Source organism: Rhea pennata, chromosome 12, assembly GCF_028389875.1.
Source record: "Rhea pennata isolate bPtePen1 chromosome 12, bPtePen1.pri, whole genome shotgun sequence".
Taxonomy (NCBI): Eukaryota; Metazoa; Chordata; class Aves; order Rheiformes; family Rheidae; genus Rhea; species Rhea pennata.
This window is the reverse complement of record NC_084674.1, coordinates 86,730-114,282: the sequence shown is the minus strand read 5'-3', so window position 1 is coordinate 114,282 and position 27,553 is coordinate 86,730. Positions and strand designations below refer to the sequence as shown.

Here is a 27,553-nt window from a genome sequence, read left to right as displayed (position 1 = left end):
AAAACCTGAACAAACTTTTTGACTGGAGTGAGACCTTGGCAAGCTCCTCTCTTACTGCTGCCAACATTGCTCCAGCTGTTTGTGTTGCCAGAGCCATGAAGGAGCCTGTGCAAATTATTCACCCTTTCTTGTTAATGACCAAAACATCCTTCACTCCTTAAGGGTGTTTTTGTAAATTGTCAGCCCTGGCCTCATCCTGCTGCCACTGAGACTTTCTGAAGTAGTGGCAGTTAGTGCTAAATACGTCCTAGCCTTGTGCTAGGATCCCCAACATCATTTTACTATCATGAAAGAGTCCAAAGAGGCTTAGATAGCAGATCCCTCGAAACATCAGCTGCAAACTGAGCTTTCTATTGCTCTCAAACCAGCATATGTTAGCCCTGGCATTTGGTCATGGGGTGGGAAAACATCAAACGATGCAATCATCTTTTTCCTGCCTCCATATAATGCTGCATATAATACATGCATATGTATGTTACGTATACGCATATATATATTATATAATGCTTATAATAATGGTTCTTTGTGCTGGTGCTGCAGCATTCAGTGACCTTAGGTAGTGTTAGGGAGACTGTGTGAGGAATGTTCCCCTGTTCCCTCTCACACAGGCCGCTCCTGGGTAAAGCAGTGTCCAGTCTCTTGGGTTATAATGTTACTGCAAGCTGGGTGTGCGTGTACTGAATGTAGCTCCTTATCAGAAGGGTGGGAAGGTTTGGCAACTTCTCCTGTTGGCCTTCAGAAGGATCAGAGGATGTATGAAAGGAGCTGACACTACTTAGAAATCTCCTATCTTCATGGTTGCCCTTTCAGCAGGGATTCCCTTTGGACTTGAAAGCACATCTCAGACTTGAAACATTACTATGCAGCAGCTACCCAGTAGCCTCATCAAGGAAACAAACAGAGCTCATGGAACTCAAAAGTAACCAAAACGTTGTATCTGGCTTTTCTTTCCCGAAATTTCAAGGGAAATATCAAGTGAAATGAATTTTCTGGTGTTACAGCAATTCATACAGGTGTTAGGGCAGAGGAGCAAAAATATTTCCGGAAGGAAAGAAATAGAGCTTAACTGCTGATGTGTAGGGCTGAATAGAAGGGCACAGTGACTCTTCCCTCTGTTTCAGTTCTCAGCTTAAAATTAGAACTGGCTGCAATTTTGCTTGACTGAGGCTTTTAAAGTCAAAAAACAATATTTGGCATGGTTAAAAATTTTGTAAATTTGGGACATTTATCTGAGATTTATTCTATTAATTAATTCTAGCCACAAAAAAACTCTGAAAAATCAAAACCATTTGGATTTTGCAATTCAAAAGTATGTTTTAGTTCAAAATTGGCTTCAATCTTTTTAACTCTTTATTTAGTTTTGTAAATGAGACAATCAGAAAAAATGTTGGGAACTACAGAATTCCTTTCCTTCTAAAATGATTCATCTTGGACTTTTCAGTTAGACATATATGTATTTTTCTATTTCACCTGGGACCTCTGAAGCAATGTTTTTCCTTAGAGCAGCAATGAAATGGCAAGATAAGTTGTTAGTCCAGTTCAGCTTGAAAGAATTTTTTGCTTCCTTGCCTCACTATGTGTTACTCTCTCTGTTGGTCTTCTCCCTGAATCTATTCACCCTGCTGTCACTGCCATTGTCTGGGTTTTTTTAAAGCCTGCAAAATGTGAGGGCGGAAAGTTTAAAGGACAAATTTTGAGATATTCCGTTCTGCAGCCTAGCTCACATACTGTCCTTACCTATTTAAGGATCAGAAAATCTGACTTCAAGGATGGTTTATATTGTATGCAGTCCATTACTTCTGAAGGTGTGTGTGCTAAGGAAGAGACCTTTCTGAGCTCTTCTATACAACTCTCAGATCTAAAAATACAGTCTAATAAATGAAATGTATGAGGTTCAACAAGCCTGACTGAGGAACTTCAAGCACAGATACCAAAATAGCTATTCTTGAAAAGGTACACCTGCCTAGGGGACCCATTGGTGTGGTGCGGTGGGACCTGAAGTCTGTTACATGCATTTGAGACACAAGGACAACCTCCCAGCAGACTGAAGAGGCATTTATTTTGAGACAGCTGAGAATGATTGGATGAATACTGCTGAACAAAGATCTAAGAAATTAACAGCAGTCTCAGTGCATCAGTACCTAGCTGTTTTGAGAAAAAGGACAAGTTTGAGGATATCCCTGTATTACTGATAACCCAAAAGTAAAGTTGGTGTAGCATGAGACTGACAGAGCACCCAGCAGTGTTCATCGATGATAGTTCTCAGTCTACTTACTCTAGGCCTTTGAAGACATATCATATGATTAATCCAGCCATTTACTCAAGTGAAAGAGTCCTTTTATTAACTCTTTTTAGGGGGATCTTGGAAAAACAGACAATGCGTTCACCTATCCATTAACTATAATTGGTCCATTAAGATAAAATTAATTGTTGCATGCTACTGAACAGCCAATATTAAGACAGCTTTACATTAAACTCCCTTGGGTCTTGTAGAAGCAGAGTTCTTGCAAGATAATTAAAAATTCACTGTACATTATAAATAACTTGAACAACAACCAAAACTGCTGTGTTAGATTTGTAACAACAAAAACAGTGTTACTGCATTTTTAATGGTATGGGAGATATACTCTGTATGATTAAGCAGTGCATTCTGGAGAGGCTGCAGAACTGTAATGTGCAGTCTCCCATCCAATAAATGCCCTCAGTAAGACTTGGGGAAGAGGGGACAAATGCATGCCTAGAACATTCACTGACAATAAAGGACCTGACCATTTCAAAAAGGCCATGTCTAGCCAGTTTCCAGTCTGATCACCCTGTGTGCAGTACATGTTTTTTTCTGTACAGTGCTGAGAAGGCTTAAATCATGCTGATACCACCTTTATGCCCTACAAACATCATGCAGGGCAGATCTGCAATAGACAGCAGACTCTTTCCTCCTCTTGTGTAACTCCACTGAAATAGATTTCTGGTCTGTATGATGAAAAGAGAGAGCACAACAAAGCCTACCCAGACTTGTAAGCTCTCAGAAGATGAAGGGCACACCTGTGCATAGTCTTCCTTTTCTGCACTGTTGTTTGATCTCAAAAGAAGCCATCTGAAAAAAGTCCAGCTGCTAATAAAACCAAAATCTACTGAGGACTTGGAACTATTTCCTGGGAGGTATATGGGGCTGCAGTTTCTCATAAAGAAAGCTGGGCCTGGATCCAACATGCTGTGGCTGAGCAGTGGTATCCCTCTAAGGCTATGCTGGGACACATCTGCTGCATGTCCTGGATTCTGAGGTGCACAGCTGAGTTGAGGGAGCACACTCCGCTGCTGACTCCCTGTGCTGTCATCCATACCTGCTTGACCAGCATGAACCAGGATAAACAGCTCCAGGGGCGTGAAGAAGCAAAAAAAAAAAGAATCATGGAGCTACTGTCAACTTGATGTCTGAATCTGGATGGTGTGTTAAAACCTCTTCTTCCCCAGTAACAATAAGGTATTACTGATAATGTCCAGACACAGTTTTCAAATGTGCTTGCAAAGCTCCTGCATCAAAGAGCCTTTAAAAGCTGCTTTTTTGTCCTTGCTGTCTTTGAAGGACAATCCTCCACCTGTCTAATACAAAGTGAAGTGTGTCTTGTGCTCAGACCTAAACCATGAGGGGTTATCTCCTGCAGACTGTTCCTTGTCTCAAAACAGCTGGGAATCCTGCATTAACCGCTATAACCTTCTAACTACCTATGGTAATTCAGACAATTCTAAAATAAACAGAAATAAAGACATGACTCATGTTAGAACTGTCTGTGGCTATTGTCAAGAATGTCAATAGGCTGTACAAACCCAGGGTCAGGGTCAGGGTCAGGATTGGGAGCTCTTCTGCTGCAAGGAACCTCCAAAACTTTTCCAAGTTCACTCTAGAAAGATAAGCAACTGATGAAAGCTTCTGAGAATTCCTTTTTCATCATTTTCCTAACTGGAAATATATCTCTCCTTTGTCACAAGGCCCAATCCCTGATCCTCCTTCTGCCTGTTACAGCAGAAGCTATTCTCCCATTTTTATGGGGATTTCTCCTGTATCCCTACTTCCAGCTTCAGAGGTGATTGTAATACCTCTAGAGGGTCACAGGATCTTTGCAGGCTCTGCAGTAGCTTCCCTGGTTATGTTTTGTAAAAATGTGAGCTTCACAATGTCTTGCATTTTATAGTAATAGACTATCCAGAGGGCAGCACATGGGTGCTGCACATTGAAATGAAAAAAAGTAATGTGTAGATTTATGTATATATTTTTGAAAATTATATTTGAAATTTGTATATTTGAAAAAAAATCTCTGCCTATGGTCATGATGTTTCTCTTTAGCTTAACAACTGTCTTTAGCATCCCACACAAGCTTTTTTTTTCAGGAGCCTGAGCTCCATTAGTAGACCCCATCTGTGCTGTTCTCCCTGTCCCTAATTAACATCATCATCAGCCCTGGGAGGGACTTGACCTATAAAAAGGGGGAATTCTCCTTCTTCTAAAGGTTTTCATCAGGACTATGGGTGCATATTAGCTTGGTGTAGGTATATAGCAGGGATTTTGGAGTCACAGAATTAGGAACTGGGTATAATCAGCAACTAGGATTTGTTTCTTTGAGAAAGCACGAAGTGGAAAATACAGGAACCTCTCCCCTAAAGCAGCTACCTGAATTGAGGCTGAATCTATAGCCCAAGACTTAACCTTTCTCTCAAATCCAGAAGCCTGAGGACCTGTTCTGCCTAGGTGTTAGCTTGTCTTCAGGTCTAATTTGGGGTTAACTTGCTCTCACTCTATATGTGGGGTAAAATAGCATGAACTGATGTGGGCAATACTGCTATTATTATATACAGCAGTAGGCCCAAAGACAACTTGAACAGTGTTGAAAATAGAGATCTGTGTTGGATTTCCTCTGACAGCCCTACTGCACCTGGGACAAGCAGAAACAAACAAAACATGAGTCAATTTTATCTTCTTGACAAAATTCTCATTGAATTTTATCGTGCACAAGAAACTATGGTAACTGAGCTGCTCTTTGGGATGAGAATAGTACTGATGTGTGCAGCATGGGGGCAAGCATATTACAGGGCAAAGCATTGCTCTTTGGGTAACAAGTCATATGGCTTTCTTGTGCCTCTGCCTCCTAGAAAACGTGAGAAATAACTGGAAATTTAGTGCCGCCTGTTAGCAATTTCTCCTTCTAAGAGGCTCTACTGTTCTTCTCTCTATCTAAAATTCTTGCCTTTCATTTGCTCTTTGTCGAGGCAAAAACAAACATGGCCTTGTGGCTTCCTTGGGGCCACAGTTCAACTGAATCAATTACCTGCAGAGGGGCCAGGCTGCATCTGTGATGAATGCAGTCAGGCACTTCAGCTGTACTTATTGCTGCTGCTTCATTTATCCAAGCAGAGAAAGCCTTTGGGTGTTTCTATTGCCTATTCTCTGTGCTCGTCTGATGCACTGTGCCAGCTCTGTTTCTCATAGCTACTCAAAATGGTGTCGTTCCTGTTAGGATTCTTCTGCCAGCTGCTCACCACCCCCTTCAAATGGTAAACCGCTACTCTGCCTGCTTAGAGCACTGAAGAGCACTACAGCTTTTCTGATCAGCAGTTATGTTCTTTGCCAAAGTGATGACTTGTCCCACCCTACCTGCTCCTTTTTTGTCCCAGAGAATTGCTAATTTGCACTGCAAAGCTGCTGCAGAAAGCAGCCGATAGGGGAGAGACAAGCCCCAATGGACAGTAATGCACTGTACCCTCAGGGATTGCTTCTGGGGAAGTTCTGATCTTAGTAGAGTGGTGATGTGGGACCAATGAATGCATAAATTTAAGGACCACTCCTTCCTTGGGGCTGGGAGTTCAGACATCATAACAGTAAAACTTATGTGCATGTATTGGAAAGGCTTTTCAATCCCTTTCTGCCATGAGCACCTCAAGAACTTGGTTGTGTGCTGGGGTCCACACTGTTAATGTCTCCAAGACAGCAAGGGAAACACATCCTGCACCCAGAACTGCATGGGGAGGCAGCATGATCACCTGGAGAGGACACATCCACCTGCTCTCTTGCTAATACTACTGTAAAAGAGCTAGGGAGAGCTAGAACCAAGCACTTGTTTGGCCACTGACCTTTCACCAAATCATTACATCTGGTTGTTAGACCACTTGCCCTTTGCTTTACCTAAATCAGATAATAAACTGGGGCTGTGCTTCTCACGAAGATGAAATATAAACCACATAGGATAGAGGGAAGTTTTCTTGTGGTTGGAAAGATACATTGTCTGAAACCTGGCAAAAAGATTGAGTCAGTGCTCCAGAGAGCTGCTCACAATGTCACTGACAGACCCATAGACAAAATATCCACTTTAGCATCAGCTCCAAGTGTCTGTCCTTACTTGAAGTGTCTAAGGAAGAATGACCAGAATAAGTCTTGACATGTGACTTATACTGTTGGTTTTGATGGCAAGAGGGCTGAGCTCAGCTCCTCAAAACTGCATTCAAAGTAGCAGGGAATATAACATTTCTGTGTTCATCTTGTAATGACAACAAACCTCCCAAATAAGCTATCTTCTGTATTTAAGGACTTTGGTGGCTACACAGTTCATCCACAAACATTGGCTGGCAGGAAGTGTGCAGTTAACTCCCTGCCATGCAAACTATCTCCTCTTTCACTTTATGCACTTTTTCTTTCTCGCTCATTTTCTTACATAGGCTTTTAGAAACTCCTATCTGTGACTAAAGCATGAGAAGCCAGTGATGACTAGGGGAAGGAAAATTTTGCCTACTTACCCTTTTATTAAAGGATAAAAGCTTTTAAAGGAAAAGAACTGCAATGACTTACATTATATATATTAAAAACTGCTTTTTGCTGACAAGCAAGAGAGACCAGCAAGACCAGACTATAATCTCAGACATCTCATGTAAATTCCTTTAAAGTCTTTGTTGATTGTCTGATTAATATTTAAATGGAATGGATCTTTAACCAATTACAAAGAGATTTTATAAATGCTGCTAATATTCTTCACAGAAACCCTTCCATCTCTCTTACACTCTTCAGATGAGTTTAAGTGTGTGTGTTTGAGGTAGCAGTAAAACAGACCATACTCTTAGAAGCAGTTTTGATTTCTTTTCTAACTGAAGAAGAGAGCAGTTTTCTGAACCACAGTTATAGCTATGTTTTCTTGAATGACAGACTAAACATACAAGCCACAAGCTGTTAATTACTGTTCTCTGAAAGCTTTCAGCAGTGAAGGAGATGTACAAAGGCTGTGATGTATTGCTTGCATTTGAAGGCAGACACTCTTACGGGCTTCAGTCCTGTCATGCTTGGAGATTAACTCTGTCCTCTGGATATATGACCTATTTTAAAAGTTAAATGAAGTTGTTTCAAATGTCTTTGCTAATTGAAAAAAAGAAAAGGGAGGAGAGAGTGATGAGAAGAAACTGATGAAAAAAATCTCATAGAATCACAGAATCAGTAAGGTTGGAAGGGACCTCTGGAGATCATCTAGTCCAACCTCCCTGCTCAAGCAGGGTCACCTAGAGCATGTTAGACAGGGTTGCATCCAGGTGGGTTTTGAGTATCTCCAGAGAAGGACACTCCACAGTCTCTCTGGGCAACCTGTTCTAGTGCTGCTGCAATCTGATTTATTCAGCCAATTTAAAGGAATTCAGAAATGGCATCCTCAATTTCACCTTGCTTTAATGCGTGCAATTACATGCAGGGTTAATTTTTACTCACTCTGCTGGACATCAGTAAAAGCAGTCCTGAGCATTTAAATCTGCCCTTGTGTACATGAAGCTTCTAAGTTGTGCCACCCTACTCTGATCATTAGCTAAGAGCCTTGTAGGTTAATTGGCATAGATGCAGATAAAGAACGGAGTTGTATTCAGCATAAGCATTTGATAAAGAGCTGGTGATAGATTCTTTCATTAATTTTCTCCTCAAATCGTCTTGGGTACCTTCATTAACCTTTTAAGTGTTTCTCCCAAAATAAACATGTACTCTTCTTTGCATGTCTATCCCTTACTAAAGTATCTGAGCAACTCTGATATACTGTCACTCTGACAATCCTAGCTGTATTGCTATAAAAGGTTTACTAAGAACCTTCTTTCTATTTGGAAACTTGCTAGTCTTTACCATACATTAAAGCAGCGTGAATTTCCTTGAGGCTATATAAATTAAAGTGATTTGCTATTATGAAGCGAGAGATCTGTAATATTCCTGCATATTTCTTATGCTGTTTTAAATATGAAAAAAAAGATCATTTGTTCTTGATCTTTGCTATTTTCATGTGTGGATTGTTTATACTGAGGCTTCCATTATGTGTATTATTATCTCTAGACTTAAACCTTATCCTTCATATGCTGTGCTTAGATACCATGCTGTGCCTCGGAAGAGTAGGTGATTTTATCTCATATAACATGTGCTTCCATTTAAAGGGGCAGAGAAAGCTGGGAATACAGTGCCTTGATTTTATTGATTAAAAACATCTACCATTTGGGGGAAAATTCACTCTAATGGTTTAAATTTCACCTTAAGCTCAAGGACATCTAAAGCTCTGAGTAGCATGTTATTCAAACCTTTGTTTAGGCAGGGTATTAATGCTCAAAAATATTCTTTACTCTCAGCTTTTGTTAGGCTTTTTTTGTGTCTGTTACAGAAGGGTAGGCAATAAGCAGTCATATAGACTATATCTGAATGCTGTCTTGGAGTTAAGTAGTGTCTGTTTGATGACCTGCAGAGAACAGAAAGGATATAATCACTTAAGTGGCATAATTTGATAGAATCTAGGTTGATGGACACAGTGCTGAGGCAGAAGAATAGGTAAGTACCTGTCAGAGGAGAAGGTATCTGCTCATCCTCTGCTTTTTATCCATTTTAAGGTTGGAGGTTTACATTCCTGCCTGCTCACCAGCTACAGGCAGTGGCTATACTGCTGTGTAACTATAATCTGATTTTGGAATAGATTTTGGCGTCTGTCTGAACTGACATAGGCTTGTGTCTAGGCCTGGCACAAGCTCAGCATGACTATGGCTATGTGTAAAGAACTTTGCTTGCAAGCATGTAGTGTAGCTGCTGACCCATGAAGCATCTTGTTCAATGCTAATGCTTTAGATTCTAGCACTATTGTGTCAGTCTCTGAGCACCTACATGTTCCTACTTGAAACTGGCCAACTAAAGAAGAGGTCTCACTTGCTTGACATGCATAAGCCATGCTACTTTCTTGGCTTTCTGCTAAAGATATTTTCTCCTTCCTTTGAGGATATTGGGAATAAAGCACATATACAGAGGAATAGGATACTGAAAAGGTGATCTGGTTTCCTGATTGTACTAAAGCTGAGAAGCGTTTGATAGGTGCCATATGTCCAGAAGAGCAGTGGAAAGCAGGAGCATCAGGAGTAACTTACAGGTATGAGTTTGCAATCCTGGAGACCTATTAGGAAGTACCAAGAACCTTGGTGTAATTGTGCAGAGCACCAGGATCCACCCACTGCCCCACTCCCGCCCTCAGTTTGTTTGAGAGTAAATGTTTAAGCAAGTCCCTTTTGGTGGAAAGTCCAGTAATCAGACCAAGGTTCTTTCAGTGTAGATAGATGACCATTTTATGCAGGAGCACATAGGGATGTACAGGCGGACAGTAACATGGGCTTTCAAAGCCTATTTCTCATGAATACTCAGCTCAGTTGGATCAATTGTGGTGTTGCAATTATCCTCCTTTTATTCCTCTTGTCTCCCTAGCTCCTTTCCTCTCTGGGTTTTAGCGTGTTAGCAGAAAGAAGGATTCAGAGTTAGCAAAAACAGTAAAACCAAATTATGAACTCTTAAGTAGAAAGCAAAAAGGGGAAATGCAGTTCTTAAGACACCCAGCTTGTGCCATCTTATCTGAACCCTAATAAGAGATTCTCTCTCTCTCTCTCTCTCCTGAAAGCACTGGGAGTAGAACCAGAGTAGACAAATACGGTGTATATTTGAGGTATCTCTTTTCCCATCCCCATGATGTTTATCACACTGTTGTAAGTTGGTGCTTTGAAGGTCCAGAGCTGGGTTACTGAAACTATTCCTTGAGACATGTCCCAACATACTTTAATTAATTCTAACTGACTTTCATCTGGTTAAAGTTTAGCCAGTTACTTTGATTCAGTTGCTCTGATTTAGAGTTGCTGAGGGTCAAGATGATACCATGGGTTGCACTGTACTGTCCAAGAGGTGGGAACCAGCTGCCTGTTGCTTTCAGCCTGAACAACTGGTTCGTTGTTTGAAGAGCAGCACTTCGAAGTGCTGCTCTTCAAAGAAAAAGGGGTAGAAAGTGACTTTTCAAAAGCAAGTGAAAGCTAAGTGTGACTCAGGCTATTTAGACTGGGAAAGGTCAGGGGCATTTTGTCCCATTGATTCTATACTGTACAGAAAGGCTAATGATTATCTATATTGTATACTTGAATCTGAGTTTAATTATTAATATTATATAGCTTTGGGGGATATAAAATAACTGCCCTTCAGGGGGCAATATTCCCAGTTTTATCCTGGGGATGATAGTGTAAATTTAGATATATTGCTAGCGCACTTTCATTATTGGACTTTTTCTATAAACTTGATTGCTTCTAATTAGGAATTATTAGTTTAAATCTACTCCACACGATCTTTCTTTTTAAGCAAGAAAATTAAACAGTGAATCTTCTCATCCATCAATTTCTTTAAGTTTCCTTCCTTCTCCCCCACCATGCTTTTCCCCAATCACACATAGTGGTGGTGTTTCCTGGATTATTATAATTTTTTATAGCATTTTTTAGTTCTGTTTGCTGAAATGTAATAAAAGATTTGTTCTGGGCCATACATTAAAACATAGCAATTTCATGAGGTATGAGCAGATGCTAAATATCGATGCTCTGCAGGGGAATGTACCAAAGAGTTCATAGGCTCAAGACTCATGTATTACAAGAGTTTAATCCAACACACTCGTACTCTCAAATGGTTGAAATAAACCTCAGGATATAAGCAGGCTGAAATTTGAAGCCATTATTGTCCCAGTGCAGCTGTGGTAGAGGTGTTTGACAGGTATTCATATTATAAAGTGTAAATGCATTGAGGGATATTTTAGGCAGAACTGCTTTAACAGGAAATAAAATATCCTTATCCATACATCATCTATGTATGTGTAAATAGGCTCATGTATAAGTACTTACATGATTTGCCTTGCTTTAGGATTAGCACATAACACCTGTTTCTCTAAGTATGTTATACCATTGGATGTGTATTACTGATTTGTATTTCATCAAAGCTTTTCAGGCAGGTCTTTGTCCAAAACATCCTCACAAATACTGCAAATAATAGCTATCTCAGTAGAGACGTATGTGTATTGCTCTCTGCCCCATTTGCCTTCGTAAAGGGGCTGCTCATGGGAGCCGAGCCTCCATTTCTCTCCTGACAGCAGAAACTGCATGCATAACAAGCAGCAGCCTGAAAAATTATGTTCACGCCTTGACCTTGAGACTTCCTGAACCAGTTTGGATTGGCTCTCCCTTTAAAACAACAAGCTTCCACAGGAAGTTCTTAAATGGGCCCAAGTCACAGCAATTTACGTAGTTTTAGTATTTTTAACTTCGTTCTTCAAGAATGACCCAAAATGGGCGGTGTTTCATTGGCACAAAGAACTGGCCAGTTTTTCCAAGAGCAAACGTCAGTGTGTTGGGCACAACACGAGCTGTTGAAAGGAGTATGACTAAGACAACTTCTGTTGAGCACTGCTCTGGAGATGTGCATGTTGTGAAGCTATACTGTACTCCACTGGGTCCCAACATCAGCAGCACTCAAGCTCCCAACATCGTAGGCAGCCCAGCATCTCCAAAAAGCTAAACCACAAGTCCTAGACACTTCAGTTTCAAGCACGTTAGGGTCAACAGCCTAAGCACTGACACAACATCTTTCTCCATGCTGCCCTCAGTTCCTGCTTCTTCCAAAGAGACAGAGCGTTGTATGTCACTCTTATCTGAGAAGCAGTTTGGAGACTCATTCAGAGGCATTAAAGAATAGCTCTGTCAATACCCAGGTCTGAAGTATTGAAAGAGGGATGTGTAAAATGCCCATGGTTTGTTCCATTCACATTGGCAGGGGAGAGGACCAGAAAAATAATACTGCAAAGAAACAGTGTTAAATCTTCATAAGGAGAATGTATGAAAATGAACACGAAAACCTTGCTTTGAAGAGTTTTCTCTCTCTCACACCACTCTAACAAAATCTGACTATATTAAAGACATTCCTTTTCATTTGTTTGCTTTGCACCTTGTTTTTCTGTTACCTGTTTACCATGAACTTAATGAAAAACACCATTCTTCCTTACATCTTTGCACTCTACTGATTGTATGCGATAATCCAACTATAGGAAGGTAATGATGGAATATTATTTAAAAATTCTTGAGTGCATTGCTCCAATTTAACTATGAAAAGCAGTAGTTTTGGAACATTTTCTTGTTTGTGAATAACCTAATAGAATGCAGATGAAAGATTATATTATTAGCAATGCATATGATTTCAGACAGACATTTAATTCATTCAGAAATCAGAAGCTCTGTCAAGAGTTCATAATGATAGGCTTTTAAGCAAATTTTGAAAGTAATTGTCTGGGCTGGTTAGTTTGTGATTTGGGATTTTCTGGTCTATACTTAATTGCTGTACTTCGACAGACAAATTTTTTATGTATATATACACATATGTGTGTGTATACATATATATACTATACATACATATATATAACTGAACAGATATATATGTATATAAACTATACTATATAGATGTACATATATACACACACACGTATATATACACAGTTGCCTAGAAAAATTGACAGGAATAAAATCAAGCAGAGATTTTAGGACCCCTCCAGGCAAATGGGGTCTGTTTTCATTTCAGTTAAGAAGTCACAAATATTTCTTACAGAAGAACAAAGAAATCCAAGAAATCCAAAAAAAAAGGCCACAACAATTAGATCCATTGGGTAAAACAAGTATTTTAAAATGCTCTTTGGCTTGTATCTGCTAACCATAGGATCCAGTTCCACTGGTCTTGTCAGTGTACATTTATAAGGTAAAGAGTTTCTCTACATGCTAATCTGGGGGTGGTTTTATTTTCTGACTGATAAAGGCTTATCTTGTATTCTTCCACTCGTTCTTATAAGCTTTTCCTGACGGGGATAAGCCAAGCAACATAGAGGATCTGCCTATGATACCTAGCAGGGGAGAACTTGCCTGTTCAGCCAAGGCTAGCAGGTCTTACATAATAATTTATTACAGTACCTTTCTGTTTCCTGGTTGGTGGTTTGTTGCTTGTTCTCAAAGCCAGTGAAGCTGCTCATATCCACATAGCCATCATTCTCATTAGCAGCAGATAATGCCCTGCTGGGATCTTCAAAAAACTCAGTAAAAGTTCCTGCTCTGGTGGGTCTTCGAGGAGGAATTTGTATATTTTCATAGTCAGAGCTCATAGCTGGAATGTTTTCGTAGTCAGAAGTGTCAGCATTGGGGAAAGAAATGGACCTAGGTTTCGTTAATGGGAGTGGCATGAAAGGAGGTCTGGACCGATCCTCGAAGGACTCCACCCTTGACACGCTCCTGCTGAAGGACTTGGGTGTTCCTTTTCTCTTACCATCCTTATAAAAAAGAACAGCTGAGGGAGACTCAGACATGCGGAGCTTCCCTGCATGTGATTTTAGCTGAGGTGAGCTACTTAGGCTCCTCCTGTCCAGCTCTATCAGCCTTGAAGGTCCGTGATAGCTGGACTCTGATGAGGACCTTGAAGATGAAACATTAACATCCACATGGATTTTATTTTCAGTTTTCTTCTTGAATTTTAGAGTGAGGAACCTCTTAAAGGAAGATTTCTTTTTCTTGGAATACTTATCAGGTGATTCATTCTCTATCAAAAGTGAAGGGGAACTTTTAGTGATTGGCTTTTTGGTGATGCAAGCAAGTTCAAAAGGAGGTGGTATATCAACAACTGAGGATGGAGTAGATACACCACCTGATGAAAGGTGATTTCTCTGGGAAAAACTACCTGAGGAACCAATGACACAGGGCAAAGACAAGTTGTCTTCTGTCCTTTTTATTCTACCATCGTCCAGTACATAGCCATCACTTTCTTTGTAAATGGAGACAGGCATCTCTCTCCCTTCAATGGAGTAAGACCGAGGATATAAAATAAAACATCTTGATGTGGTTGGTAGCGCCCTGTTGACTTCCATTGGTTTTCCTTCCACTGACAGTAAGTTATTGCTTAAATCTTTAGTCCCAGAGCCACTGTGGGAAGATGGCAAATCTGTATCAGGCCCATTTTCTTCTGGAACTGTTTCTGGCACATAGCCTGGCATTTTCCCAGAGAGCGACCGGGTTCTAGTGACAATGCTTTTACGATCTATGGGTAGCAAGTTGTTTTCATCATCCATATTTAAGTCATCCCTTTTACTGTGATCGGTTCTTAAATCAGTTTGTCCATCATGAGGGATTTCATTCTCTGCAGGAAGCACATAAGGGTCATCTAGAGAATCACGGCTTGTTTCTTTTTCCTCTGATTGTTCAGGCTCAATGACCACCTCAGGAACTGCTAAATTTTCATGTAAGACTTGTTTGCTCTCAGATTCTACATTAATTTTGCCTTGCTCACAGACTGCTAACTCTTCTTCAAATGGGATCTGTTCAGGTGGATCTAGGACACTTTGATGGGGGCTATTCGGTTCCACCTTGCTGTCTTTAAGGAGCAGCTCATCTGACTCAGAGGTTTCCACAACACTTTCACTATGCTCTTCAGTGAGCACATCTTCCAATTCTGACTCCATCCCTGGACCATTAGGGAGAGTAACAAAGATATGATCATCTTTGTCCAGAGAGGTCCCATGTGTTTGTAGATTCTCACCTGAGAGTTCCTGGGGTATTTCCTCACCACATTCATTCTCAAAAGGAGTAATTTGACAACCATTATCCATACTCTCTGCATTCACATTTTCTTCCTCTCCTTTCTCGGAGTCTTCACTTGCTTCACAGGCTGCCTCTGATGTTTCCTCCTCGCCTCTCCTCTCAGTAATCTGGCAGCCATCACTAGTATTTTCTGTGTTTGTGTCAGTGTGGTCATCTGGGTCTGCTTCCTCCTCTACAGCTGCAGCTGGATGGATGGGGTCTCCCAAACCATCTTCAGTGTTGGGTTCATTTTCCGTCAGTTCCAGGCTGGGAGCTGTTTCTTTATCGGCCTCATTGGGCAGCATGTTAGGGCCCTCACAGCCTTCATTTTCTAACTCCTCTTCCATGTTCAAGTCAAGCTCTTCTTGCGCACTGTGATCACCATCATGTGCTGGACACCAATCTCCCTCCTCTAAAGTTTCAGTTAGAAACTTTATCATTAGTATGTCTTCACAAGTATCACCTATCTCATCCTCATCTCTATTCAGAATGTTATCATTGTCAGTCTTAAAATCACCAGAATTCTTAACCAGTTGCAGACTATTAAAAGTTTCCTCCAAATTGTTTTTGATTTCACTGCAGTCATTTACAACATCTTCATCTTCATCCTTGGAAGCATCATAATCCACATCAGAAGTGTCTGAGGACTCCTCACAAAGTGCTTTGGAATGGTCACAGTCTCTGGTTGACTCTTCTGAGTCTGGTTCCATCAGTTCAGCAATATCTGAAGGGTTGTCGTGCTCAGCTTCAGTGATTTCTAGATTGCCAGTGTCCTCATCATTAGCAGTGTTGTTATCCTCTTCCTTCCCTGCCTTTTCTGAAGTTTCCAAGACTACATTCTCCGCAGAGCAGTCTAGGCTCTGGTCATGCTCATGTTCCAAGTCATTATAGTCTTTGCTAATCAGCTGAGCTTCAGGAACTACAATGTATTCATTATCCACCTCAGATTCTGGGCACTCATCATTATATTGATTTCCTTCAAACAGGTCTCCATCACGGCATCCCAGTTTCCCATTTGAGAATTTATTTAAGTTGTTATTGGTATAAACACTGAATTTGCCCTCAGTGTCAGATGAGAGTTTTGGCTTGGGAGCAAGAGGTGGTTTGGGACCCCTAGATGTAGAATTTGGGTTATGAAGAATATCAGACCTTGGCAACGAAGGAGAAAATTTGGAGACAACTACTGGAGAAAGATGACCAATAATCTTTGGTTTTGGTGCTAGTGGTGGCTTTGTGATTTCTGGAAAAAAGAGGGAAAAGCCATGTCAGTCATCACAGTTTCTTATACCAGAGTATATAGCACAATTGACTTTATCTTACACCAGTAACTTCTAATACAGAAGGAGTCCAGCTAGTGAAAGATCCAGCTCTGAGAAAAGAACTGATGGAGAGATGAGCACAGAGCATACTCTCTGTGCTTCCGTGTGGTGCTGCAACACCAGGGAACATGGTTTAAGGTCATAGATGAACTCAAGCAGATGTAACCCAAGCACTCTGGGGGAGATAAAGATGTCCAGCTGAAGAGCCAAGGGTGTGTCACATGATACAGGTAGCATCTCTGGCACTCAGCAGGACTAATGACAGTAGAGCCCCTTTGAACCTGCCCCAGAAATCTGTTTGCCCTGAGCTAAGTATAAACACTTTGATTCAAGAGTGCTGAAGTGGTTTACTGCAGGGAAGGGAAAAAAAAAAAGAGAGAGAGAGCTTTTTGGCCATAGTAGCTGTTCTCATAACACAGTACAAACATTTCATAGAAGTGGGTTTTAATTCAGTGTGTAGTTTGCAGAATTTACACAACAGTCAAAAAAATCAGTTTCATCAACAGATTGAGAATTAATTCAACCTGGCCAAACTGACATGAACTCTTGGTGGCCAAACACACAATCTTCTCATCTGCCTTTACTATGGAAACAAAAAATAGAGTTACATTTTATTTGTGAACCAGCAGTAATTACAATGGATAAGATAGTTTGCTAAAAGCTTGGCTAATGCTTTACATTGATTATGCAGCTGAGGCATAATGCACTGAATAAAATAGTTATGATCCAAAATAAGAAAGTTACTGTTTTCAATTCAAGTTCAGTTTTCAGTGTGTAACTTCATTCCTTTCTCTAGTCAAAGGAACTTCCATCCCTCTGTAAATGCCAGGACTTCTTGCAAGTACAGTCTTCGGTGAGCATCAAAATATATTTCTAAAAAGTGAATTATCTTGTAAAATGAAGACTATGTTTATGACCTCCTGACTGGTCTATGACCTATTTTTCCTAGAAATGTCCATCCAAGAGTGGGACACAAGTATTACCTACTCTGTTCCTGGGATCTGACAAATCCTGAGCACAGTCTGCATTTTCACCCTTATCTACCAAATCGAATCAATTAATCTTGAGTTTTTCCTTCTGCTACCTTCAGAAACATAGCTAGCAGACAAGAACTTACACAATGGACCCTGTTCATTGTATGGTAACAACAGGCATTGTGTCCTACTCTTTCCCACTGTGCCAACTATTGGCCATTTCTGTTTTCTTCCTTACTTGTTTTATAACTGCTTATCAGTTATCTCCTTAAATAATTTTCTTTCTTCTTTTCGGTCTTTTGGTCTTCTTTATGGTTTTTTAATAAACAAACGTTTTAAAAATTAAAAAATACCCCAAACAATTAATGAAATGAAAGCAAATTTGTCAAGCACAAAGGACTACTATTTGCCTTTGATTAGGACAGTCCCACTCTGCTTCAATTTCTGCTTCCTTTGGTGTCAGAGCCATTTAAAAGGATCTGGCTGTAATTTCTGAATGGCCAAAAACAATATTGCACCATAAGGAATGTGTATGTTCACAAATAATTATGCATGTTTATTTTAGGATGTGTTTTATGTTGGAGTGAGACACACCCACCTTGTGCTTAAAAGGAAACTCTTGGGGAATAGGAATTTCTTTAGCCTGCTCCTCCCCTTATTGTTCAATGTTTCCTTGTACTGACAAGGATAGCTTCCTCTCCTTACCCACCTTCCTCTGGGCAAAGCTATGTTTCAACAAGGTTTCATTTCTGCCATGGTGTGCATAAAATTACAGTATAGTTCTTCCCTTGTTCCTCCCCACCTCCAAGTTTCCTCTCCTAGAATGGCAATCAACCCATACAGCTTTAACTGTCAAAACGTTTCTTTTAAATAATACACATTATACAATGCACAATTGTCCCAAAGACTGCAACTACACACATTCAAATGTTCTCCAAATTTGGGAATTAGTCTAGATTAAGGCTTATAGGGAACCACATCAACCCCCCCCCCCCCCAAAAAAAAAAAAAAAAAAAAAAGAGAGAGAAACACTGAGCAGTTGGATTTGGTCCAAAGATCTAATTGAACAATGAGTTTCCACATTTGCAGCGAAATCTGTAGACGTGTCCAGGCTCATAGTCTTTGATGGTAGCCTAAGGAATGACTTAGCTCTCTGGCGCAGACACCAGTTGCAGCCATGAATGGTGCCAGTCTAGTTCAGGCATCTCTAAGGATGCTGAAAGTGGCTTTTGCTGACTGATGAACTTTGTGGACTGTGTTTCTTCATTCCTTTGGCATTAATTCAGCTCAGACATGTTAAAATTGGAGAAACATTGAGAGCAGAGAGCAGAAATGTACTGCATAGTTTCAGGGATCTGCAGAACTTTTAGATGGAAGTTACCATGCAGATGGAGGGACGACATTGCAACAGTGGGATGAGAGGGCACCAAACCTAGATACCCAGTGGAAACGGATGCACATAGTACCTGCTTCTCACTGTTTCTGCCCAGGAAGAAGGACTTCCACACTACAGGTGGAAGATGCTTAAGATACAGAAGGCAGAGGGAGAATATTTAGACAAGGGCATGAGAAAGTCTCATTCAGCTCCGATCAGGAGCTGTGCAATTTCAATCAATCAGCTGCACCAGAATAAAGTTAGAACTTGTCTTCCAGAGAGCTTTGGTCTGAAGACAGCAACAGGTAGAGAATCTGTCTTGGAATCCTCCATACCTTGTTCCCGTAATGAATCACTCATTTGTAAAATAAAGCCCTTATTTCTACTTAGCGCAGTCTGGCTTCTACCTCCAGCCTTTGGAATTTGTTACCATTTCTTCCCCTGGATTAAAGACCTTTTTAGTATTCAGTATTTCTCCTGGGAAGACATATACTGCCTTGCAAATACATTTTTACATAATCTTCTTTTTTGGTAAATTGAATAGATGAGCTCTTTCAATCTTTGCAGGTGGACAGTTTCTCCTGTCCTGAAATATTTTCTTGAGGATTTTTTTCTGAACCTTCTCCAATTTTCCAATAGCTCTTTTAAAATACAGGGGACAGACATGTAGGAAGCATTCCAGAGTGGGTTGTGATGATACAGAGCTCTGTGCTCTCTTAGAGCCAGTCCTCACTATTCTCTATTAGCTTGTTACTGCGTCAAGTTGACTTGCTTGTCTGTTACAACCTCCAAATTGTTTCCAAAGGCTACATTTTCTGTATTCATTTTCTCTAAACTGATAGCTTTATATTTTGCATTAAATGTAATTTGTTTGAATGGATCCAACTTAATAATCCAGTTCTCTTCACATAACTGCCCTGCCTACATTATTAATTACCATTTTACCAGTCCTTGCATCATTAAATGAACTTTGTCATCGGATGCTTTTCTATTTGTGTGCCTACCAATGAAAGTGTTGAACAGCATCAACCTGTTCCCGGTCCCTGCATTATAAATGCCACCATCTAATGAGTGTACAGAGATAACTACTTCCAGAGAACTGTCAGTTAGCCAGTCCTCAATCTAATTAACCCATACTTTATTGCTCTTATATAAATGCTTTTCTCTTAAATCAGAATGTGGTACTAAAATACCATGCAGACATAACGTCTTTGCATCTGTGCAGTTGCCTTTGTCAAGCAAATTTGTAACTTCCTCCAAAGACTAGGATCAAATTCCACGCTTTAAGCGAGCAAAATCCCACTATTGAGGAAAGGGAAGTAAGCAACCTCAAGAGTATCAGTTAAGTGGTAACTCATTTATTTATATATCACTTGGCACGCTGCTATAGCTGTAGTAACATGTGAGATTTGAACCAAAAATTATACAAGTTATTTCATGGAAGCATTTCTGTCCCGTAAATTAGCCAACAACATGAAACAACAAAAAACCAATCCTATACCAATGGCCTCCGTGTTCGTGATATTTCTCACTATTTCTCACATTGGAGAATGACAGTGCTAAGAACTTCAACTATGGACAAAAGCCACATGGGTTAGGTGTTGCATCAATGGAGAACAAAAAAAAAAAAAAAAAAAAGAGAAAGCCCTGTGCAGGTGAGCTCACATGTTGAAGCATAATGCCAGGGACAGTAACTGGCCACAGGCAAAAGGGAACACATGGAAACAGTGTGACTGCAGTGTACAAAGGTAGGAGTTTCCATATATCACCTACAAAAACAACAGGAAGTTCTTACAAAGCAGGACAGAGAAGAAATTCTCTACCTGTATCTGTTTCAGCTTTGCCAACACATGATTTTATGTTTTGACCATGGCTTGCCTCGTTGAAGAAGAAATTGTTCTGAGATTGAATGGTAGACACAGCTTCCTATCAAAACAACATGTGCAGTTTTGCTATAAATGAAATAAACAGCTTTTTGCAGATGAAGTGGCTTTGGGCCTGGCTAGAACATGGGCACCAATCCCTACATTAATGCTGCCAGGACTATAAAGCAAGCAAAACACAGTGTCTCCTAAAACTCATTTATTTCATTTCCAGTGCAAGAATTGTAGGTTCCAATCTGTAATTACAATTCTATCTGCTGTCCAGGCCAGCCAGTGAGGTAGTATTTGATCTGCCTATGGAGATAAGCCATTTTAGTGCCATTTCAAATTGTGGTAAGTAGACAGCATATGCTCTGTAACCTACTTCAATATGTTGGAGATGAAATAGATGGGGTAGAATGATTTACAAGGAAAGTATAATCCCTTTGAGGGGTTCTACTCATATAACACCAGTGCTGTCACTGCTAGGACCCCAGGATGCATTGTAAATAAGTGAGATGTCATGAATTTCACACTACTCATTGCAAAAATCTTTATGTTTTATAGTGTGTAGATCCATCACTTACTTCAAATTGTCAGAGAGAACTGAAAAGTTCAAAGCAGCAACAGCTAAATAAGATATGAAAACAGTTGCAGAGGAGTCACTTGAAACAGAAAAGGTGTTTGTAAGTCTCCCTTTCGAATGGGACCTCAGTCCAGATTTAGGTACCAGCTCCCACACTGACTTGAACAGCAACTAGATGCATAAGTATCTTCTGAGAGTTCGGGCTTTAGGCTCTTCAGAGCTGAGGTCCTGAACAGGCCAGCAGGATGTGGGCTCCTAAATGCCTCAGTCCTTCATGAAAATGGAATTTCAACTTCTACATCATTGTGGTGCTTTTGAAAAAAATCTATCCTCTGTTATCAGAGTATATGTTTCAAGTGTGTAATCAAAAGCCCTCCATATACAGCAAGAAGGCTCCACTGGTGTGGAGTAAGACCCATAGTCAGTAGTAACTATTCAATGGGATTTTTGTCTCCTTACAAATCTTAATTGAATTACTAGCAGCCGGGCTGTCAGAGCACATCACGCTCTGCTCAGATATAAATGCTGTACTATACAGTTACTGGAATCCGTCCTCTCTGATCAGATCAATGCACTATGACTCTGGTATGTCAGATCAATAGCTTACAAATTTCTCTTACTATATAACTTTATTGCAGCCATCTGTAAATACAATACAATAGTGTAGCATCCCACAGAGAAACACTGCTGAGGAAAGGGTAAAATCTAAAGACAATCTGATCATAGCAATAAAAAACCTAGTGTGAAAGGAAAGGATGAGTTTCAGTTCCAAAGTCTTGATCCTGCAAATGCTCCAGCAGTTTCACTGTCTTTAGTAGACTGTGCGTACAAGTATCTGAAGGGCTGGAGGTGTTGTCTAAGAAAAAAACAAATGCATGACACTTCAAATACCTTTCTTTAAGCTACTGACATGTATTTCTTTATAACATAACTGAAAATGTTTGTGGTATTTCCAAACTGGATATGATTTCACAACAGGAAGCTCTCACTGCAGCAGACAGCTTATATGTGCCTGTTCTTTCATACATTGCTCTCTGGGAGCCAAAGAAGATGTTGGTTAAAATTCCTTGACAGGGGCATATGGTAACTTTCCATATATTACTTTCCATAGCAGCTGAAAGAATATGTAGTCTGTTTATGCCTCTGAACAATTTGAAGTCTATCAGCTGTACATTTCTCCTTTGGCCAGTATCATTTCAGCACCTGGGAAACAAATAGGTACTTAGAGGCTGGGAGATGGCAGTCTGGCTCTTGTCTCTACCACAGATTTCTTGGGACCTTACGTGGACTGCTTAATCTTGCTTTTCACATCAGTTCTGAATCTCTGAGAATAATCTGTATCTTCTTCACTGTTTTCTGTATGTCTTTATTTTAACTTTGGTGGGATCAAGGCTACCTCATATGCACAACTGTTTAGTGGTGCTGTGTATTCAGTGTAACACAGAAATCACTAATGCAGGTCCCTGAATTGTGCCAGTTAATAAATGCCCCTCTCCTTCAGATTCAGTGGGAAGCTCTGTTTTGGACTGATGGGAGAGAAATTCCTTGCATTGTGTGAATGTACAAAACAAAGGCTGAGAAGGGATATGAGCACTCTATAAATACAACCTGAAGGTAAACACCAGCAGAGGAAAAGAACTATTTTTAAGCAAAAGGACAATGTAATCGAAAGAATAAATGGCCATGAATCTGGTCTGGAAACGAGAAGAACTAGCAAGGGTAAGCGGTTCTCAACCACCTGAGAGGATTAGCAGGAGAGCTACTTACAAAGTTTTGTTTTAAGGTACAACTTGATGAACTGATAGAAGGTCTAATATGGCCTTGTGACCTGTAGCAATGGGTACTCTTTTGGTAAGGAAAGTAGTCCCATTCAGTCCTACATTCCCGAACAATGAAGACCGCTAATAATTTCAGACTTTACAAATGGATGCATCTGATACTCCTTACACTGCACTTCACTGAGATCAGGATCAGATTAGAACTGCTCTGTTTTAAATAATGGAGAGATGGAGAACGAGAGGTTGGAGCGTCATGGCTAAAGCAATTTTTGGCTGGCTCACTTGACCTTCAAATGAGTTTGTCTCCTGGGAGGGAGGGAGTCCAGTCCAGACAGAATCAGAAAACACAATAGAAATGTCACCAGTTCTTGGGTGGGAGAGGAAGGTGTCCTGCTCCCCCTTCCAAGGGGAGAGAGAACCTTTTACTTTAAACTCAAAGGGGTGGTATGACTTCCTGGTACAACAACAGAGGGCTGGATTTGACCCAGAAGATCCTTCCAATCCTATGTTCCTATGTTTTGGCAAACAATGATTCACAGTTTCCCAACACATGACGGTTGTAGCTAGCAGTGCAATCGCTGAGCTTCAGTGTATACCCATGCAAGTGAAGTGCCCAACAACATTCACCCTATGGAAAAGGAAAACATGGAAAACTGTAGGGCTAGCACAAAGGGACCGACTATTTTGCTTCCTCTTTACCTCTAGGTGCAACATTAGATTTTCTAAGTATCTCCAGAGTCAATAGCAATTGTCTCCCGGATTGCTACACTTTTTAAACACATGCCTTACCCGTATCAGATACGGTTGGTGGAGAATTTACAGTTTGCCCCAGTTTGCAGTGACATCTTTTAATTTTTTTAACTGTTGAAAATCTTGGCTTTAATATTTGTGCCCTCCTCATCCCCTGTGCTTTTCCCCTTCCCAGTTTCCAATGGGGGGGGAGGGGGAAGGGGAGAGGAAAGTAACAAGGGGAGAGAGGACAGGTTTGGGTTTGCCTTGGAGAGAAAATTTTACAAAAAAAAGCACCACCCCCAAAAGAAACTTTCCGAAGGGAAGTCATAACAGATTTCTTAGGGGCTTTGTGCAAGGTTGGATGTGTCCAAGCGGGTGCAGAGCCGCATTCTTCAGCCCTCCTGATCTGCCAGCCTGGGCTTCCCCGGAGTCGCCGCCTCGCCGCGGGGATGCCGCTTGCCCCGGGCCCGCTCCGGGCGGCGCGGTGCCCCACGGCGGAGCGGGGCGCGTCTCGCGGCGGGGAGGAGGGGATGCTGAGCGTGCGCCCGTCCTGCACGGGGGTGCCTGGAGGAAGGGTGCCGGCCGCGACGCGGTCCGAGGGCTGCCAGCCGCGAAGGGGGAGAGCCCGGACGGGGAGTGCCGGCCCGGGGATAGCGGCCCCGAAGACGGGGCGCCCTTCCGGTGCCGGGCTGGGGAAAGGAGGGTGCTGGTCCCGGAGCAAGGATGCCCGGCCAGCGTTTGCCGACCGCGGAGGAAAGATGCGCGGGCGCGGAGAGCCATCTCGGGGGAGCTGCGCACTTACCGGTGTTGTTCATCTTCCACGGCAACTTTGCTCGCTGGATGCCCCGGGCGCTTAGCGCATGGTCCCGGGGGCGCCGCCGCCTTCGCCCCTGCCGGACGCGCCCGGCCCTAGAGCCCCGCTGGGGGCGCGGGGAGCGCAGGCGGGGGCGGCCGCACCCGAGCGCGGGGCTGGGCGGGCGGCCGTGCCGGCTCGGGGGCGGTCAGCGCCGCGGCGCGCCTCCGCCCTGCCCCGCGCTGGGCCCCGCGCGGCGCGCCGCGGCGCACGCAGCCCCGTGGCTCAGGCGGGGGGGCGAGCGGCACGGCTCGGGGTGCCTCCAGCGTGGAAATTTAAAGGCGCAGCGGGCGGCTCACTCCTTCGTACCGCCACCCACCTCCTTATCTCCTCTCCATCCATTCCCCCTCCATCTATCTCCCCCTTCACCCATCACTCTTCTGTCCTGCTCCACTTTACACCCGCCCCCCCGTGAGACAGGAGCTCTCCCCGCCCCATGCACCCCCTGCAGAGGTGACCCCCTGTCCTCCCCCAAGCCCAGCTGCGGTTTTTGCTCCCAGTCAGGGGCATCCTTGGGGGCCGGCATCATCTCCCACTGAAGTGGTGTCTGCACGCAAGGGAGCCAGGGACAGTCCTTGACACACAAGCCATGCTTGCTTCGAGCAGTTTCAGGTAGCCCCAAACAGGTGTCTCGTTCCCTTGGCCTAAGAACCAGCTTCCAGCTCAATGAAGATAACAAAGGCAGTCTGTGGCTGAGCCCTGCTGCCTGTTTTGGGGGTGTCATTAGTCGGTAACCCCCAGACAAGGCTGCACTGCTCCCTTCTTCTCAGTGGAGACAGGCTATAGCCCTGCTACTTTCCCCAGTGGGGCAGGCATTGCTCACGCAAACAGGTGCAACTTTGCAAATCCGCCCTCTGACTTACCTCACTGGGTAGAGAAACCTCACTAGGGCTAAGCTGAACTCAAGGGTTGCTTCCCAGCTGGAGAAGGGCCATTTCTTCCCAGGCCAGAGGAATCCCTGGGGCCAGACCAGAGCTCTGCCAGCCAGCAGGCTGGGAAGGGGAGGAAGAAGCCTATATGCCTGTCCAGAGAAATCCAAGCTGGTATTTGTGCATGTGAGAAGCTATCACATCCTACTTTGACATCTACGTCCCACAGAAAGCAGGACTACTGCTAACACTGTTGAGAGGAACTTGATTTCAGATGTTGTTTGCTCTACTTTGTAAAGTACCTAGTAACTAACATCATCCTGGTGGCAGATACTCTTCGGTGTAACAAGAGCTCTTTCCCAGGTCTTCCTCAGTACTGTCTCACTGTGACTGGTGGGGTGCAGAATGCCTTACACATTAGGGCTCAGACCATGGAGAAGACAAAGTAAGCAGTTAGGGAGATATGAATCAAGCCCTTCTTTCTGTGGGCTTGAGTCTCTCCCTACACTGAGGCTGAGATTCAGGAATGACTGATTCTGACTCTTTGGGGAACCCTTGTTGTGTCACTAGACTTAGAAGCAAGCAAGAATGTGTAATTCTGTATGGTTTCAGAGATGCATAAATTCACAATAGCAGCTCTTACATTCCTACTCCGGTTCAGATAGATAAGGAAATGGAAGGGGCTGTGACATTATGCCCTGATAGCACAGCATGCCTGGTACATGCCCTGATGCATGGAATGAAATGGGTTTCCCTGGGCCACCTGTGGCCAGCAGCTGTTTGGCCTTCTCCTGACTTCATATACTGGTCCCTGATTTGTTCCTGCCTCCTGCCACCTTCGTGCCAGTGTCAGTAAATACAAATCTCTTATATTACTAGAAAACATAATCTAGAGCAGTTCCAGAAATACAAATGCAGGATGTCTCAAAGTTTGAGAAAAAGCTTATGTGGAACAATGAAAAGGAAAGCATGGGTTAAAAATTAAGTCAAGCTTTCACAGGTGATGTGAAAAACAATCCCTTAAGTACATTTTCTAGGAGAATGACTTTTCGGTTAAACAGTTTAAAATTAATAAAACACTTTGATTGGGCGGAGGGGGGAGCAAGAGAAGAAAAACATTTTCATAGATGGACTAAAAAGGTAGGCCCCAGAATTTGGGAAGTTTTCCTAAGAACCAGAAAAACATATTCTAAGTAGCAAGGTTTTTCATTCTTAGAGCTGGATACATAGTGGAAAAATACTGGTTAAGTATATTACTAGCAACACAAAGCTTACTGGAAAAAAAAAGTTCTGCAAGTATTTGGCCAGGTGGTCTTACAGCTGCTGTACTACTTCTAATGTTCACCTCACTCAAAGTCCTTTGTGGTCTGCTCTAGGGTGAAGAACAATGATACTTCATGGGTTGTGATCTGAACAGCTAGTTCATGGACAATTTGATGGAGCAAAGAAAGACTCCTCTCTCTCTCCCCCCTGTATTTTGTGGACGGAGCTGAACACTCCAGCACAATTCTAGACCTAACAGAAGGGGACAGCTCTTATTCCTAGCATTACACCAGTAGCTTGAAGCTTGGCTGGCCTCCTGCCATGAAGGGCAGAGTGTCTGGGTACCCCGAGGAGTCACTGTCTCCTCTTTTGCATCAAATCTGATTGGTATGAACTTTGAATTGGTTTATACTGGGTTAAAAATGCAACACATGCACTGCTGAGAGATACATGCAACACATGCACTGTTCACCAAGAAATATATTTTTGAGCAGTACAGCCTAATTTCGGATCCTGAGAACTATACTTGATGAGCAATTAAGCTAGAGTTTGGGTGCAATGGTGAACAAAACCGAACCAACGCTGTAGTGTTCACTATCTTAAAAGAAACGTGAAATATATTTATTAAGCAGAACGCTTACAGCCTCTTTATTGTGAATGTAAAAGACAATCTAGGGTACAGTTTCTTGTCATGAAATGATGGAAAGCTTTAGGAGCTTTAGAGCTAAATGCAAATAAGAACCATAAAAGACCTGCTTGAAATTTGTCAGTTTATTCTCTGCCCCTCTTCAAAATTCAAATAATGAGGAATGATTGTATTAAAAATAAATGGAAGAACTGGAACATGAATGCATTCAGGAGACTCCGAAGGGTAAAATTAAACTTTTTCAGCCAAAAGAGGAATATCCTTTACTTTTGCAAACATATTGCGAAGAAGACTGTTGCAGGCTGGAGGCCACATCACAGAAAAACACCCCTTGCAGCAGGCAAGGTCCAGCACAGAGG

General features: G+C 42.0%; 1 protein-coding gene across 4 annotated transcripts in view; it reads right to left on the bottom strand.

Moving 5' to 3' along the window:
- Positions 1-24,523, bottom strand: part of FGD5 (FYVE, RhoGEF and PH domain containing 5) — a 118,141-nt gene extending 93,618 nt beyond the window's left edge. For all 4 annotated transcript variants that reach the window (XR_009959648.1, XR_009959647.1, XM_062585174.1 and 1 more), the window contains exons 1-2: positions 24,366-24,523; positions 13,285-16,177 (exon numbers count right to left, since the gene is read on the bottom strand). Coding sequence is in view for 2 of the 4 variants with exons in the window: in XM_062585174.1 (XP_062441158.1) it covers positions 13,285-16,177; positions 24,366-24,378 (2,906 nt within the window). In the remaining 2 variants the exon portion in view is untranslated. The remainder of the gene's footprint in view (positions 1-13,284; positions 16,178-24,365) is intronic.
- Between the last annotated feature and the right edge of the window lie 3,030 nt (positions 24,524-27,553).